Source organism: Centropristis striata, chromosome 10 (assembly GCF_030273125.1).
Source record: "Centropristis striata isolate RG_2023a ecotype Rhode Island chromosome 10, C.striata_1.0, whole genome shotgun sequence".
NCBI classification, from domain to species: Eukaryota; Metazoa; Chordata; class Actinopteri; order Perciformes; family Serranidae; genus Centropristis; species Centropristis striata.
The window spans coordinates 9,039,420-9,056,957 of record NC_081526.1 but is presented as its reverse complement, the minus strand read 5'-3'; the positions used below and the strand labels follow the sequence as shown (position 1 = coordinate 9,056,957).

The following is a 17,538-nucleotide window of genomic DNA, read 5'->3' as shown; positions in this document are numbered from 1 at the left end:
AATAAGTTGAACACTCAAAATAAGACACTTCAATAATGTTCAGTGTAGCATTCATTCAACAAGGTGCTGGAAACATTATTCAGAGACTTTTGTACATTTTAACCTGATAGCATCACACAGTTGCAGAAGATCGTCTGGTTGCCCATGCATGATGCAAATCTCTGTTCCAACACACCCTAAAGGTTTGATTGAGATCTGGAGACTGTGAAGGTCATTGGAGTACAGTAAACTCATTGCCATGTTCAAGAAACCAGTTTGAGATCATTTGAGCTTTGTGACATGGTGCATTATCCGGCTGGAAGTATCCATTAGAAGATGGATATACTGGGGTCATAAGGAGAGATTTCCATGAAATGTTCTCGTGCTGGGGATGAGGGACCCTATTTAAAAACTGTGACCCCTTTTCCTAATGGCAAGCCTGTCATAAAGGGATGGACATAGACTATAACAACACTTAAGTAGGCTGTGTTGTTTTAACGATACTCAGTTGGTACAAAGGGGCTCACAGTGTCCCAAAATAAATATCCCACAAACAGCAAGTTGTGCGTTCAGAGATGCTCTTTTGCCCACCTCAGTAGTAATGAGTGTTTTTTTCCCCACATCAGACTGGCCCTTCTCCTCTGACCTCTGGCATGAACAAGGCATGTCCACATACCTATTATATTAATAAAGTGAGGTACTGCCACGCGGTTAGCTAATTAAACAGTTGTGTTATTCAGCAGTTGAACAGATGTACCTAATAAATTGACCATTGATTTTAAATATGTCAGATGTGCTGTTTAGCTGTTGTCTGTCCTGTTTAAATAGTACGTAGCATAATCCAGGTTGTTACAGTGTTACGAAATCCTCACTAATCTCATATACAATACATATTTTTCAATTTCGCCACAATGCTTAGTTTAATAATATACATCTTAATTGTGGTGTTTACATAAGTGTTTTTTCACTGTTATGTTGGACTGATGGGGAAATTAAGCATTAAACAATTATGTCTTTAAAAGCAATTTAAAGGTGAGGTTCAGGCCAAGAGTAGAAACAAACAAATTAATTTATATTAATTTAAAATGTACTAAAGCAAAACAAACTAACCTGACGATGCAATCAATATGGATTCATAGGATAAAAGTAAGTTACTTTAGTTAAACAACACTTCCCAGATGAAAGTAATGCAATATATATTTTTAAACTATTTATTAAGAAAACAATGAATTCAAAATTGATACAAATTTAACAGTTTTATTTACAAAAATGTTTCATATCTTGTCATTGATGCTTTATATATACACTCATACAGATAATTAAAGTATGCATGTAAAACAAACAAGAGACAAAAACGACACATCACTTAAAGTTAGACCACATAAAAAAATATACAAAACCAATTTTACAATTCTAATCAAGCATACACTGCACTTTCAGTGCTTATGAGACTGTGCAACACTAGAGTTACAGTCTGACGGGTGGTATTTGTGCATCCATCTGGCCCATTTGATATCCTTTAATCACAAAGTGTGGAGAACAATGTCACAAAACTTCACAGTTCTTTCATAATCTAAGATAACTTCCTGTCCTCATCTCCGATCAACAAATGAACACAGTAGGGAATAACAGCAACCACGCCAAGAGGAACTAAAGCACTCTTACAAAATGATAACATGTAAAACAGAATCTCAGTGTGAGTGGGTATTTTGATAAAGTCATACAGTTGCAGGGATGTCAAAGTTGCAGTCACACACATGAGTTTAAACCTGGTTTTGCAGCCGTTCTTTCCCTTACAGCTCTGAATGAACATCTGAGAGTTCACTGCCAGACCCAGACCAAACAGGGCTCCCAGGTTTCTCACCAGACCAGCAAAAGGTGTGGTGTCAAGATGGATCCAATCTGGGTTGGCACACCACTTCTTTGCTTTAGTAACTGACCACAAAGGATCAGTGTCTGTCAGTTTGAGGATCAGATAAAAGCAAACAGCTAAAGAGAAAAGAAACACATTGGTCTGGAGGTAAGCTTTCAAGCTTGCATTGTAGACTGAGGGGATGTGATCAAACACCTCTGCAACCAGCATACCTATACATCAAGAGGGGGGAAAAAGATAAATTATAACACTATCGCATATAAGATAGTGTGAGCTTAGGGAGTTTGTGACAGCAAGAAGAAACTCACCAGCTAAAAGGCCAAGGATAACCTGATGTGGGAAATGTGTTGCTACAAAAACCCTGGAGATGCACACGCTTATCTGAATGACCCAAAAAATCATCCACAGACACGACCTCAGAATACGAAACCTGCAAGGATGGACAAATTTAGACACGGCCACCAATAATAAGGAAATCTCTGATGTGATGGTGTTACAAAATAACTGCCCACCTTTGAAAAGTCTGCACAGAAGCGCCAGTGGAGGAAGGTCTGGTGAAGTTGAGAGCAGAGGTGATCATCACATACCACACACACGCAGAGCCCATGGCGTGACCAGAGGGACTTCCTGTGTAAAGAAGCATCAAAGAAAGTATTTGACAGTGCTGGATAGAGTTAGTTTTAATAGCATAAGCGAAAATATACTGCATATATTCTTACCTGGCCCTGTTTCACATGTGATGGGAAATTGCTCCAAATGTGGGAACGAGTCGTTGTGGTAGACGTGACTTTCTTGCACCCACCAGTAAGGTCGCTGCCCAAACAGAAGCCTGAAAAACAAGAATCGGATTAAAGTATGTAAATACGCAAAATGCTGTGAAGGCTAAAATATTTACATTAGAGTTGGCTTACCATTTGAAAATAAGATTGAACCAGTCACCAATAACAGCCACCCATATCATCTTGGTGCCCACATTATGACTAAGATGGAACCAGAGTGGGAAATAAACAGAGAAAATATTACGAGGATCTCCCACTGTTGACATGAAGTTGAGAAAGTCGTGGTGTTCCCTGTAGTTGTTCTGGAGGTGCTGTATAACCAGCACCCCACTGCTGTGGACAAAATCCATCTAATTTCTCCTTTCTGTGTGCCTGTGTGCAACAGGTGTTTCTTCAGTACAAGTCAAACCAGCATGAACCCCTTGCCACGCCGAAGAAAGCTTTATATCTCAACCTGGCATCATAAATCATTCAAGGGAGCCATAGCAACAACTGCAGCCTCTTCGGTTTGAGCCCACAAAGAATAAAAAAAGTGTGTTTCCAAGTCATGAGAGCTCAGCATTTTAAGAGATGTTACAAAAACTGTTTACACCCGGCTGTGGAGCCATTAGATGTTTTACAGACCATTGCTTTTATAGCTGTTACATATTAGCCCTTGTACACACTAAAAGAGACAGCACCCTACGTAACACCCTGGATCCCTTCAGCCTCATTAATATTCTCTTTCTCAGTGAACATGGCAACAAAATGGGCTTCCCATAATACTGCAGCTGAAAAACACAGTCCATCTGGCATCCACAGTGAGCCAATTATACAATGGTTCCAACATGTTTTCTTTACAGTTCAAAACCACAGTCTTTGTAAGAGTACAAAACTGAAAATAACTATTTTAGGCTGTCCTGTTTTTAATTGAATGGGTTGTTTGGGCCCACTTGAACTTTCACCACAAGGGGGCATAAAATCACAATCGAGGCCTACAAGTTGCATTATGGGAACTTCAAGTTTATCAGGAAATAACATGATCATATAGTAGCTTCGTTTTCTGTTGAACTTACAGGATATAAAACACCGAATTGTAAAAAGTGTTATTCAGCTAAAGGTTAGGGATAGATTTGTAAGCGGAACAAAATAAAGCAAACGTCATTTCCGGTGTCCAGTCCCCGCCTCCCAGACAGAGCGCGGATATTTGAAAATAACGACTGATCCCCAGTAGGAGCAGCAGGAGGACGTACATCACAAAGATTAACGCCCGCACATTAAACATGTAAGTAATAATATTGTATCCCAGCTCAGCTCAGCGATGTCAATTTTATTAACAAGTCCCTTGGTTTTATTCCCCGAGTAGCAAGTTCTGGGGAAGCTACTGCTCACATGAACGACCCGCTAATGTTTCCAGCTAACGTTAACGTGCTCGTGTTGCCAGTTGGGCTAATAATGCTGAAGTTAAACACGTAATTGGGTTACGAATTAACTTTAACGGTAATTATTACTCGGTAATGTAAAAAGGGAAAACGGTAGCCCTTTGTGTGTGCTCGCCAGTACATAACGTACCATATCTTTACGTTACTCCAATGGAGAAACCAGCTTTAATGTTAACCCCATAAAGCCTGAACCATGAAATAATTGCCAGAAAATTAAATAAAAAAAAAAAAACCTGCTGACAAATAAAAATAATATATATGAATTTGCATATATATGAATTCTAATTTGTATCATATTTGATACATTTGGTCTTTTTGTGCAATTTGTTGCTCACAGTTTGTTTTTCTTCAACTAACAAAAACATATAAAACCTAATATTTTTAACCAATTAAAACTTTGACTTTCCTTTTAACATTTTCCTCAAACATACAAAATATTTTTTTTTCCATATAACACAACATCATACATCTGCTGATATGACGTTTTCACACCAAAAAAAATGTATTTCTTTGAATTATTCGAGAGATATCTCAATTTTACTCTTAATATACCTAATTATGTCAGTTAAACCTTTACCTAGTTTACCTAAATGAGAAAAAGACTGTGTGTTGCTTTATTTAATGCATAATGTATGAAATGCAATAAAATGACAACTGACAAATTTTCAAATAAGTTATTGTGTAACAAATATGATACATTTGGCTTTATAGGGTTAAGTTAACGTAACTTGTTTGTTGTGTTCTAGCTTTAACTGATGAAAACCTACCTCAGTGATTTCCCTATGGAAGCTTGTCGTGGGAGTTAAGGCTGCTAATGTTTTTATGAAAGTTTGACAAAACAATCTCAACTCAATTGCAATTTCAAGAATATTTTCCGAGCTGTCAACAGCGTCTTCATCAGCGGATTGAGTTTGTTGTCAATCGATGAGTCGAGAGGGAGCAGAGTCTGTTGTATCTCACTTTCTACAGTGCTTTTCTTCTTTTTTGTTTAATCAGCTTATATATTTATATCATATTATAATTAGATGACGCACACAAGTATACGTACAGGTGGGGATAAATTAAAGGAAAGACCTGAATAAAATGTGGAGAAACGTATTGAATGCAGACCAAAAGTCATTTCCGATATATTTAGGCTGAATATCGATATACATATATGTAAGTGGGAGCAAATGTTCAGTCAAAGTCAAATATGACATGTCACAAGTAGTTTTATTGAAACAATTTCTTTAAGTGAACATAAATACTGTATAACAGGAGAACCTTTTTTTTTTTTTTTAAATCAAAGCTCCATAAAGTGCACATTTAGTTAAAAAAATCTTAAATAAGAATAGCCTATGAAATAAAATAGGCCAATATATTGAAATTAATATATTTACATGAGAAAAAGAATGGCGAACATTACAAAATAACTAAATATGACCAACCCTAGTAAGGGCAGCATTTATATATAAAGAAAGAAAGATTTTGTGCCATCGTATAAGTCTCTCACCTTTTTCATGAGACCAAATTACTTTTGAATTAATTAATTGTTTATGTTTTTCTCTGATGCTTTATGCGCTTTTGTTGTGTCTGGCTATATTTGTCACAGTTTACCGTCATGATAGGTGCCTGGTCATCGACCACTTCAACTTTATTATTATCCTTAGTGTAATTTTGTTAGCTGCCAGACATGCACATTAACCACAAAAATAAACTCAAGCCATTAACAGCCAAAATCTGTTGTCAATAACATAACATTTTTACTGTCCAATGTGAGGATAATGTTGTTCATATACATGTACATGATGGGCATTTTGCTGTTTTTATATTCTCTTTTTCTGCAGATTGTGAACATCATGGCATCCATTACTGATCCAAACATGGCTGACAGGTTCACCAGTGCGATGGAAGAGATGCACAACAAACAGAGTAAAACATTTGGGGAGATGGTTGAAATGACTACAGAGTTGTGCCAGTCCCACAGGCAGTTTGTGAAGTCTGCACTTGGTAGGTCTGAGATATTGTTTATTGGGGTTTATCAGTTGTAGTCTATAATGTTTGCACTTAGAGTTCATACTGTAAACAACCATACAACACCAACAGCCAACAACTTGATAAAAAACATTTTTTCCTTTTGTGCAGATACGTGTTTAAAAAAATGTAAGGACGATGAGATGCTGTTTGAGACGATACAAACATACAAAAGAGGTGAGTTAATGAATTAGGCCACATATCAATACATTACATATCTTACATGTGTGTCATGCACTCAGGCTTAGATATGTATTTGTATGTTCACAGAAGTGTTGAAAGTCTTGTATTGGCCTCACATTGTATTGTTTGTTTACAGTAAATCTGTTTTTATGTGCTTAATAATTCCTACATTTTCTGATATGCACTATGGGCCCATATTTGTTTTGGACCAGAATACTGTTATGCAGCTTCAGAGGCTTCGTTGTTTATGTGTAAGCGTACTTGGACTGATGCAATGTTTGCTCCACAGAACTGGTACAAAAAAGTGCATCATTGAAAGAGAAAAAGCGTGCAATTTCTGAAATGGTATCTGAGATTCAGCAGAAGGAGATGCAGAAAGATGACATCATCCAGAAGATAGAGAAACTTAAAGAAGAGCAAACCAAGAGAAAAGAGAGTAAGTTTCTATTTGAAAATTTGAAAAAATAATGGTATGGGTCACATTAAATTTGATCATTGATCCATTTGATCCATAAACATTGGAAATTAATTTGTGACTAGCATAACTGGTCGTTTTAGTGACTGAAATTGCACTTCTTTTTTTCTCTTTTCAGTAATTGTGTCTCAAAACAAAGCAAACAAAGACAGATTGAGGAATCTCCAGAAAGCCAGAGTGGTCTTTCAGGATCATTTGGGGTTGGAGATGCGATTGGTTAGAGGTATGCCAAGCACAATTATGCATTTTAAGTCCTGTTTCTGATACCATTGTCTATATATATATTAATAGCAATTAATTCATATTAATTATTGATTCAACAGTAATGCTATTTGTCTCAGGTAATGCCCTGATTTTCTCTTCAGTTGAAGAAACGATGACTTAAGAATTTACAGAACGTGTTTGTTGTCCTTTTTAAAGGTGAAAAGCTGCAGCTTGTTTTCCGGAATATCAACCCTTCAGATCAGGACAGTGCCTATGTTGTCACAATGGGGATTAAAGATGGATCATACCAGAGTAGGTTACACACATATACTGCATATTGGAAAATACAGTGTAATAGTAAACTTTATTGAAACAAAATATGAATTTAAAATATATGACTTCGCCTTGATTTAGAACAGGGATGGGCAAGGGGGGGCCACATACGGCCCGCACCTTCACTTGAAGTGTCCCTCAGTACAACTACATGCATTTGAGCATGAAATCTTAAAAGAGCAGTGTAAAAATGCACTAAATTACTTCTTGCAATTAATGTTGGTCTGCTGAAAAAAAGAAATCACAGTAAGTGGTTATTTTTTATTTGCTCCAAACCTTTTGTATTCCTATTTTACTGTTATACATGCATTTGAGCATGAAATATGTTAAGTTACTGCACTGTAAACATATTTAAGCAGTTTCATCATATCTGGTTAAGTGCACGGTCCTATATGTGGCCCTGTGGTAGTGTCCATGAAAAATTGTGGCCCCCTCAAGCATTTAAGTTGCCCATCCTTGATTTAGAAGTAAAGGCTGACAATATTCCATATTTTTCTTATTGTCACAAATGTAAAAAAAATCAAACCAGCAATGAACTGATCCTACTTTCAAGAATTGCCTGTGAAGCCAAAGCCTCATACAGCTTATAGTTCCTATGTGCCACAGAGCCCCATTGTAAAACCTTGGCTTACTTGTTCCTCATTCCAACGAACACCAAACGTGACCTTGCCAATGGTTTGTTACAGCTATCTGAGAAGGAGTCATTGGAAACTGTGGGGGCAGACACTTTAAAAAAATACCTGGCAGGTATTTCTGTCATTTTTATATTACCATCGCACACCGACCATGCTGAAACCACTCAGGAGAGGAGCAAAAGCCTTCCGTTTCGCTCTTCTTTCAATAATCTCCAGTTCTAACATAACTGATATATAACTTCTTTAGGAGCGGCCGTTGTTTTAAACCAACAGTCATCTCTCTCTCTCGTCACATACGTGTATCTGCCAGTAGCTCCTCACAGGATGCTGACTGGTCAGAACATACAGTTATGCGACTTAAACACATTACTTGGATCGTAGCCAGATGGATTTGCGATCTTGTGATCCTGTGAGATTTCAGCTGCAGTTCAAGGTAAATAAACACCACCACTTATTTAGAGTCAGTCCTTTATACACTGCACTGATGCTGTTAATACACACTAGAGCACCAAATGTGTGTTAATCCACAACTGAAAAAAATCCCAAACAAATGCTGTATTTATTCCTGTTTGAAAAAAAAAAAAAAACAGTTCAAATTATATTGTTCAACAGTTTCACATTGATGGTTTCAGTAGGTAGTAGTGCACATGGGGTGAGTGCCACGGACAGAATAGGGATGTCAAAAATGATTCAGAGATGCACTAATGTACTGCTGGTTTTAGTCTTTTCATGGGGTTTATTGACAACAATAAGAATATGAAATATTACTGGTCTTATCCTGAGACAACCATTGTAAATTATCTAATTAAATCTTCCATTTCCACAGTCATGTCGAGCGACCCTGTGCTCGAGTGTTTGTCAGTCTTGGAAAGCCGGCTCCAGGAGACCAATAACCTACCAGCATTCCTTGCAAACATCCGGAAGGAGTTTATCTCTCAGGCACGCCGCTAAGATTGGAGGAATGGGAGGATAAAATACCATGCAGTGAAGTTCTCGCTGCAATGTGGACTAATGTAGGCGAGGCTTTAAGTCTCTACAGTACAGGTCTGTAAACAAAAAACTATTGCCTTGTCCAGACTAATGGATGGATGTGGATTTTATACATGTTTCTGTGATGTTGATGAGTAACGAAGCTATTTTAATAAATCTGTATTGCTTACTACATAAACACCAGTGTTAATTTAATTTAGTGTCATGTCTCATTAAATCCATTTAAATAAAAGTGTTACAGTTTAGTGGGAACCACATATCTGGCATTGTTTTAAGCCCCGGAGTTTGGCCTAAAGTTTTGCAGGTGAAAGTCTCTTAATCATGAAAAATAGTTTACTATACCTTTTACCTTTTCAAGTGAAGATGAATAAAATGATCATTCACATATGAGGTAAACAATTTTTATTTATTTTCACATTATGACTCAGTTTACAGTGGTTGGGGATAATTATATTAATTATTATGTTAATCAAATGAATCTATAAAAATACATATTTGTTAAACACTCACTTTAGTTGAGTTCATATGTACACAATGTGACAAAAAAGTAACTTTGATATCAAAATACTGAAAATTCTAACAGGCTTACAGTCATGGAAAACATATATATATTAACTATTATCAGCTTTTTTATTATCATTATATTTGTGCAAACAAATTTACAACCTTTAGTTGTACCAGGCATTAAAATGAACAAGACAGCAAGGAAAAAACAAGGGAGGTCTAATAATTTTTTTTCAATGACTGAACAAGATAATTTCAGGAAGTTACAAAAAGAAATCATAGATCTTGGCAGTGAGCAGAGCAACATGTTTAATGAAATGAATGCTTTTGTTCTGATTTACAACTTTAAAGCAATTCATATCATCGGTCATTATAGACGGAATTTGTAGCTTTAGTTGGCATTATGCTTCCAGCCACTTCATTTTTGGCACAGCTGAAGTGAATCTCTTTAATTCAGGGTGAGTTTTGCATTTTAGTTGTTGATGAGTCACGTGGATCAGGCATCAGATGATTTGACGCTGCTAAACACAGGCAGCTCCTCAACATAGGTTGATGGGAAATGGCCTGTCTTCCCGTCTAGTTTTCCAAACCACCAACCATTATCTTCCTTTCCGTAAATGTCGAGAAGATCTCCTGCGGGAAAAATAAATCCAGTCAATCTATTAGATGAGTTAACCCTCTACTGATTTAGATAATGTGCACTTGAACTTCCACTTACCTTCTGTCAAAGTTAATTCATCATCCTGTTCGGGTGTGAAATTGTACAGAGCTTTGCATTTTCCTATACTGCACAGCTCCGATGTCATTTCACCTGTTCAATGTATATATTGCCATTACTTTTAGTGTTGTGATGATATTCCAAATGTGCTGAATAGAAATAAATCTTTGTGCTTCTGTTGAAATGTATTACCTTGTTGTTTGTCGTCAGTGTGAGGCAGGGCTCCGTTAATGGTGCTGCCACACTCGGCTGCAGCGTCATGTGTTGCAGCTGTGGAAGTGACTTGGTCTGTTGTGGGACTTGTTAAAGCCTCTGCAGACTGCTGCGTCACAAACAGAGCGGGCCCTTTGTAAATGATAGAAGCTCTCAGTGATTGTCGAGATCTGAATGGGGTCTTCCTGAGTTTGACTGCACGAGTCAGTTGAACAACGCTGTGCTCACAATCCTTAAACGGGAAAACAGGTTGTGTTACATAAACTGCAATAATCATATTTGATACATCAGGTCTTTTTTTGCTCACAGTTTGTTTTTCTTGAACTAAGAAAAATGTCTTTCCTTTAAACATTTTCCTCAAACATATAAAATCATTTTTCCCATATTACACAACATCATACATCTGCTTATACGAAGTTTTCATGCAGCAATGACGGATCCACCAGTGGAACCAGCAAATTATTTTAGCTACATCTGGTATTTTTGTGCAATTCGTTGCTCAGTTTGTTTATCTTCAACACATCTGCAATGCTCAATGTTTTTGCCATCTAACAGTACACACAAAAAAAACCAAATTATGTATATTTAAATTCTATCTCAGTTTTACTCTAAATATACCTAATTATGTCAGTTAAACATTTACTTAGTTTACCTAAATGAGATAAAGACTTTATGTTACTTTATTTAATGCACAATGTATGAAATGCAAAAAAATGGCAATTGACAAATTTTCAAAGTTGTCATTAATACCTGCGGTATCAAATTTGATACACATTTTCAACACGGTTTTACTATAAATTAAGTTATGGAGCATTACATCAGTCCACTAAATATTCCTATTGAAGTGTCAGTAACAATTTGAAAGTTTTTCTTTTCTTAAGTTTTTCAAAATTGACAAAAATATTGCTGAAAAATAACATGTGGGTCACTGATTGAAGGCAGCCATATTGGATGTCTCAAGTGGAGGCCCTCTGATGCATTAATTACTGATTCCTAGTGGATTATCCAGGTACATTAAGTCTTTTTCAGGAAAAAAATATCACACTGATGATATAGAGGTCTAAAAAACTTGAACGTGTATCAAATATGATACATTCAGCTTTATAGGGTTAAGATTTTTACCCATTACTTTTACTCACTTATCACTGAAACCAGTGATATTACAATTAGAAAACTCTCCTTTAACTACCCCAGTGCATACCTCTTGTCCTGAAGATGATTAACATTGTCTTACCTTATCTTTCCATTTCACAATGCTGTCACTAAACCGGTGGAAGGACTTAGGTTTCCCCTCTAGTTCAGACAGTGAGACAGAGAGTTTGTAGTGAGTGGCGTCGAGGAGATCCAGTTTTAGAGTGCTCTACGAGTAATAAGATTGCATTAGTGAACATGTCGGCAAATCCAATTTATGATCAATATAATATAAATAACCATCCATACACAGAGTACTTTGTTTACCTCCTCAATCTGCTGTTCAGTTTCTTCAAGGTTCTTTTGGTTTGAAAAAGATGGATTTTCAGAATACGTTTTCATCAGTTTTTCAATTCCTGCAACGAGAATGTGGAAGCTGACTTAGAAACAAAAGAAATGACCTCATGTGGGACTCTCCATGTTGAATCACTGAGTTGTTCTGAAAGCCAATTTCTCCACCTCCATCAGATTGTATTGTGCCATTTGAATGCAATTTTCTAATAACTTGGTGAACTCACCTTCACGGTCTTTCTTTGTTTTTGTAATACTGTCGTCCAAACGCTGGAGTTTGAGTTTGATGGCGTCTTTTCTTCGGTCTTTGGCCATCAGTGATTTGCTGTCCTCCTCCTGATGCATCCAAAAGACACATCAGGCATCACTAACTGACGACCTCGGTTAAAATATATAATTGATGCTGTATTTGCCAAGGATACAGGATCTATTGTGCTGGCTATTTCCTGGACATTTTACAAACATTGTACACTGTACTTACTGAATCCAGTTAGAATTACTGAGTACAAAGTGTGTTAAAATGTATAATACAAGAATGTTTTAACAGTAAATATATGCTGGAGCACACTAAAAATAGACAGTCTTCATGTCAGGCCCTGTCAAAAAACGCCTTTTTTATTCATCTTGCACTCTCCCATCAAAGTCACCCCCCTGCAGAGATGACTGGGTGTGTCTATGAATGGGTGAGTCACTGAATGTGTCACTGGCTTACTGTTAAGTTTTCTCAGAGCAAAATAATAAAAAATCTCAGACTTACAAAATAATCAGCCATCAAAAACTCAGCTCTGTGGTCGTCGGTTGTGATGCTGTTTTCCTCCACCAGTCTTTGTATGTCTTTGTCCATGTCCACCCTTTGGACTGTCTGTTCTATCTGTTTCTGGCCCTGGAAGTGGCAGGTATCAGTTACATCATCCATCTAGTGAATACTTATGAGCAGGGCGGAGGGGTCTTACATGGCTGAGGGTCTGCCCAAAGATGGACATGTGGAGGTTGTATCTGTTCAAAATGTTGCACAGAAGCTCAATTCGCTGTTTCTCCAGCTCCTGTATGATCTGAAAGAGCGACAAAATAGGGCTATAATACTTTGCATGCTGCACATTGAATCCTGATACAGAGTATGCAACATGTAATAAGCTAAACTGTTGGGTGATAGGCATCTAAAGGAAGTAAAATTTGAATAAAAGCAAAGAGGAAATGTCATAATCAATGGAAAGATTGTAGAAAAACCGGAAGTAACTATTTGCTTCATGCTGAAATTAATGCATGATAACACAGCTGATATAAATTGCAGTATACACTGAGTTGACTGGTAATTTGGTGCTCCCTTTTTTTTTTAAATCTCTAACTCTGTTTTGGATTGAGCTTTTATTACTATTTTATTCTATTTTATTTTATTGTTTTACTGTTTTTAGTATTTTATTGTTTTCATTGTTTTTATTTACACCTATTTGTGTATGATGTATTCTATTTTAACTGTACAGCACTTTGGTCAACTGAGGTTGTTTTTTAAATATGCTCTATAAATAAACTTTGACTTGACTTGACAAACAGTGTACTTGTGTGGTAGACTGCCCAAGTCCTTAGAGAGCATTTTTCTGCAACCAATAGCTCACTGGTTGATCTCTTGTCATAAATGAGGTGTCCTTGAGCAACACACTACCTACCCTACCTTGTTGACTCACAAAAACAGCTAATTTGGACGAGGAGAACAGCTAAATGGCTACAGTATGAGAAGCAGGAGAGCATTTTTCCGCACCTGGTAGCAGTTTTTCAGTGTGTTTTCCCACTTGAGTCTCATCTGATGACCCTCCATGTTGATATTAAAGTACTCATCATCCACCCGCGCCTGCAGCTCTGCAGACTTAGTCAGCCTGTTCAGCATCTGTAGTCAAACAAAATCTTTCAGCAAACATGTTGGCAGCCTTTCCAGCAAGCTTTTCGCTACCAGATGATGAAAATAAATGTGGTGGTGAAATCTTTTAGCCGTCGTTTTACCTTCTGTTTTTCTTTTTCCGTGCAAATTTGTCTGTTGTTCTCGACAAAGTTGAACAAAGCCTCATGCTCTCTTGTTAGTCCGAGCAGTTTCTTCTTTGTCTGTTTTAGAAAAGTAACCACAAGAATCTACATTAACATATCACTGATATGACAAAATCATAAAGCTAAACTCTGAAAACATTCAGCATTTTACTATGCAATAGGGGTGTTGCAATATACTGTTATTTACATTAACTGTGATGTTTCAAATATAAAATATTCATAATAAACATATGGGAATATTGTGCAGATAATCCAACACATTTTAATAATTTTACCTGGTTGCCTTTTTTTAACACATTATGTGTAATTGTTTTTTAGTCGTTTTGTTTTCTCACCACTTCACAAAATTCAAATTTTAAGTGTAATCTGTTTGCCAAAACAAGAGACAAAATGCACAGTAAACAACTTAAAGATTAGTTTGACTGACAGCATTTTTTGTTTCAAATATCAAAAGATCAAAAGATATCGTGATAATATAAATTTTGTGAGTTATTTTGCCTTATGAATCTGATATGGAGGAGGTTAGATCTGGCAACAGATATGGATATGGCAACATACTGGATAGACAGTCTAAAGTTCATTACAGTTGTCTGCTGAATTATTTATATGATGAATATCTTTTAAAAAAATACATTTTGCACATTTAAGATACTTCATGTAAACAAGGAAGACAAAATGATATGTTTTGCAAAAAACATTTAAACTTTCTACAAATCTGTAACAGTTACCGAATGCATCATAACATATTCATACTGTTTTGTAAATGTTACTATAAATCATATGATATATGATGTTTTGTAGCAACAGCCAAAGGTTTCTTTGTTTTATAATACTTCATAAATTCAAACATCACAGTCACTCATAATCTATTTACCTTTTTTGCACACCAGGCTATAAACACATAATAACATTATGGTGGTTTTGGTCACCATAAGGTGAGCAAAGAGTCTGGTTATGGACGGTTATAATACTTTCTTAACAATACCAATATACTTAGACTTTATGACCTGTCATGCATAGTCAGGCCCTCTGACTGATATAATATATAATAATCTTTGAATTTGTGAAGTATTACTATGGCTTGTAACTGTTTAACACACCATGATGCATTATTAAGGCTTCGCAACTCAGTATGAATTATGCATGCATTGTAATTTATTATGCAGGTATGTATTATCCATTGTACACTGTATACTGTAAAGATCTGCACTGTAAAGCCTACCATTATAGTTGTGCATGGAGACTTTTTTTCTTTTATCAAGCAGTTTGATTTCAACATTACGATAATTGTCTCTGCAGAAATTCTGCCATAACTGATTTCTTTCTTTACCTTGAGTTGCTCACTCCAATTAGCAGTAACAAGTTTTCCGGTTCTTTCAACGGCACTGTCGAGCTATTAAAGCAATGGAAAGGTCAGAGACAAATTATGACTTCAGGCTTGAATAGAGGTAGTGAAACAAAGAGAGAAAATCTATTCCATACAGGCCTCTTCCTCTTAGTGTGCTCGTCTAAGACTTGTCGTATTTCCAGAATTGCTTCTTGCTGAAATGCATTTCCTAATGATCTGAAATGAGAACACACCATATTTACCTCCTCCTGTTTGGTTTATGTGTGGACAGGCACAGTTATGAGGTGAACTGGGGTTGAAAACTACCTGTGGGCATCTGCTCTCGAGTACATTTCATCTGACACATGACACCAGGCACTGTAGGTGGAACTGAGTGGGGAGCCAGCATAAAAAGGTTAGAGCGGTGTGCTTATTAGCCTCACACCTGCATGTGTTTTGATCACATCTAACCTGCTAGGCACATGTTATTTCCTATGATACCATTATTTCTCTACACCACTTGGCATGTTCAAAACAGACAAAAAGGCAGTTAAAAATTCAGCGATGCGTCTTACTTGTTTGACATTTCTTTGGTGGCCCTGATGAGTTTGCCAGCAAGTTTTTGTAGTCCTTTGGAATAATTGAGTTCCAGCTCAGCCCTAAAGCAGGAAAAGGTTTCAGCGAGAGACGAGTCAAACAGTAACTCCTGCCGTTGTTAAAAGTTATTTATGAAGGCCACATCTGAACTGAACCTACCTTTGCTGAAAGACTGTCATAAGTTCTTTGCAGAAGTACTCCCCGCTTTTTGAAAATCTTTTTGCATTTTGAAACAGCTGGTTATACTGAAGGACAGAGAAATACGCTCTGTGAGGTGTTTGCCATGTGGCAATAAAGACCTGAATCAAGTGACTCCAAACCGAGACAGAATATGTTTTGATTAAATCTGATTCTCTTTTACTCCAGGGCAGTTCTGAAGAAGAAACTGAACTGGATTTTTCAAAGAAATACTCACAGAGCAGTTGCTGATAGGGTCCTTCATCTTAAGGCTGTGGCTGTTTGTTGACTTTGGACCTGGAATTATGACCACCTCCTCCCAAAGTCACTCATGCGGAAATCACCTGAGCTTTTGTCAGTGCCTTGTACAAAGGAAAATTCCAGGGACAAGGAAAAAAAGAAAAGAAACTACTAAAGTGTAAACTCAAGCAGGATGACATGCCAGATATAAATAAAGGAAAAGATATGAACACAAAACAAAGGCCCATTCATGGCCTTATCTACCACTTAACCTATGAGTAAGAAGATAACAAGAGCTCTGTGACAGAATAAGAGTTTCCTTAATATTTCATGTTAAAAAGAAGAACACTGACAGCTATAAATATTGGTAATGTGAGGTATTAAGCCAGCAGCCCAGTGTTGGGACAGATTACTTTAAAATGTAATTTGTTACTCAGTACAAATTACATATTGGAATATACAGACGAGGTCACATAAAATATTTTTTAAACCTCTTTACATGAAATGATTGTGAAAATGTAATTTGTTATTGACAGATAAAGTGTATATCTTCTCAAAACTTTATTAATATATCTCTTCCAAACATATCACAATGAAATGAATATCTTAAAAAAATTTTTTTTGTACATTTAAGATACTTCATGTAAACAAGGAAGACAAAATTATGTTTTGCAAAAAACATTTAAACTTTCTACAAATCTCTCATCTGTAACAGTTACAGAATGCATCATAACATATTCATACTATTTTGTAAATGTTGCTATAAATCATATGATATATGATGTTTTGTAGCAACAGCCAAAGGTTTCTTTGTTTTATAATACTTCATAAATTCAAATATGACAGTCACTCATAATCTATTTACCTTTTTTGCACACCAGGCTATAAACACATAATAACATTATGGTGGTTTTGGTCACCATAAGGTGAGCAAAGAGTCTGGTTATGGACAGTTATAATACTTTCTTAACAATACCAATATACTTAGACTTTATGACCTATATTTATTATTGACAGATAAAATGCATATCTTCTCAAAACCTTATTAATATATCTCTTCCAAACATATCACAATGAAAAAGAAACCACAATTAACAGACAATTGTGTCTGAAAACAAAATTATTCCATTTTTTTTGGCGACCGTGTAATTAAATCTATTTTATCTAAAGCTACTTAAAAAAAGTAATTTAGTATTTTTGTTTTATCTGTAAAAAATGATCAAACTGACAATGTACATGTGATATGAAATTATAGTAATTTAATACCAAAGTATCTTTTTATACCTTTATTGTAATTGTTATATTCTATATTATGTTCTTGACTGTTCCTTTGTTTATTTTATTCACCAAATAACAAA

General features: G+C 36.1%; 3 protein-coding genes across 3 annotated transcripts; 1 reads left to right on the top strand and 2 right to left on the bottom strand.

Moving 5' to 3' along the window:
- Positions 1-1,222: 1,222 nt before the first annotated feature.
- On the bottom strand, positions 1,223-3,037 carry LOC131979042 (glucose-6-phosphatase 2-like). Its single transcript, XM_059342928.1, has 5 exons — positions 2,764-3,037; positions 2,572-2,681; positions 2,365-2,479; positions 2,161-2,282; positions 1,223-2,064 (listed from the first exon to the last, which is right to left on the bottom strand). Exons 1-5 carry the CDS (start codon positions 2,979-2,981, stop codon positions 1,553-1,555), a joined length of 1,077 nt encoding a protein of 358 aa, XP_059198911.1. The 5' UTR covers positions 2,982-3,037; the 3' UTR covers positions 1,223-1,552.
- A 651-nt stretch (positions 3,038-3,688) lies between these two features.
- spc25 (SPC25 component of NDC80 kinetochore complex) lies at positions 3,689-9,063 on the top strand. The gene is made up of 7 exons (XM_059342929.1): positions 3,689-3,895; positions 5,879-6,041; positions 6,177-6,242; positions 6,538-6,684; positions 6,842-6,946; positions 7,144-7,239; positions 8,722-9,063. Exons 2-7 carry the CDS (start codon positions 5,891-5,893, stop codon positions 8,844-8,846), a joined length of 690 nt encoding a protein of 229 aa, XP_059198912.1. The 5' UTR covers positions 3,689-3,895; positions 5,879-5,890; the 3' UTR covers positions 8,847-9,063.
- Positions 9,064-9,846: 783 nt separating this feature from the next.
- On the bottom strand, positions 9,847-16,220 carry nostrin (nitric oxide synthase trafficking). The gene is made up of 16 exons (XM_059342927.1): positions 16,179-16,220; positions 15,923-16,008; positions 15,742-15,825; positions 15,494-15,556; positions 15,322-15,403; positions 15,170-15,232; positions 13,798-13,896; positions 13,559-13,684; positions 12,756-12,854; positions 12,560-12,685; positions 12,030-12,138; positions 11,779-11,867; positions 11,555-11,680; positions 10,300-10,552; positions 10,108-10,200; positions 9,847-10,022 (listed from the first exon to the last, which is right to left on the bottom strand). The coding sequence occupies exons 1-16, from the start codon at positions 16,203-16,205 to the stop codon at positions 9,886-9,888; spliced, it is 1,662 nt and encodes a 553-aa protein (XP_059198910.1). The 5' UTR covers positions 16,206-16,220; the 3' UTR covers positions 9,847-9,885.
- Positions 16,221-17,538: the final 1,318 nt, after the last annotated feature.

Coding starts and splice junctions, on each gene's coding strand:
- LOC131979042 (XM_059342928.1), bottom strand. CDS start 2,981: ATGGATTTTGTCCACAGCAGTGGGGTGCTGGTTATACAGCACCTCCAG. Junction 2,283..2,364: donor TCTGTGCAGACTTTTCAAAG/GTGGGCAGTTAT, acceptor CCATCCTTGCAG/GTTTCGTATTCTGAGGTCGT. Junction 2,065..2,160: donor TATCCTTGGCCTTTTAGCTG/GTGAGTTTCTTC, acceptor CTTGATGTATAG/GTATGCTGGTTGCAGAGGTG.
- spc25 (XM_059342929.1), top strand. CDS start 5,891: ATGGCATCCATTACTGATCCAAACATGGCTGACAGGTTCACCAGTGCG. Junction 6,243..6,537: donor GATACAAACATACAAAAGAG/GTGAGTTAATGA, acceptor TTTGCTCCACAG/AACTGGTACAAAAAAGTGCA. Junction 7,240..8,721: donor TAAAGATGGATCATACCAGA/GTAGGTTACACA, acceptor CCATTTCCACAG/TCATGTCGAGCGACCCTGTG.
- nostrin (XM_059342927.1), bottom strand. CDS start 16,205: ATGAAGGACCCTATCAGCAACTGCTCT. Junction 16,009..16,178: donor ACCCTATCAGCAACTGCTCT/GTGAGTATTTCT, acceptor TCTGTCCTTCAG/TATAACCAGCTGTTTCAAAA. Junction 11,681..11,778: donor CTGAACAGCAGATTGAGGAG/GTAAACAAAGTA, acceptor TATTACTCGTAG/AGCACTCTAAAACTGGATCT.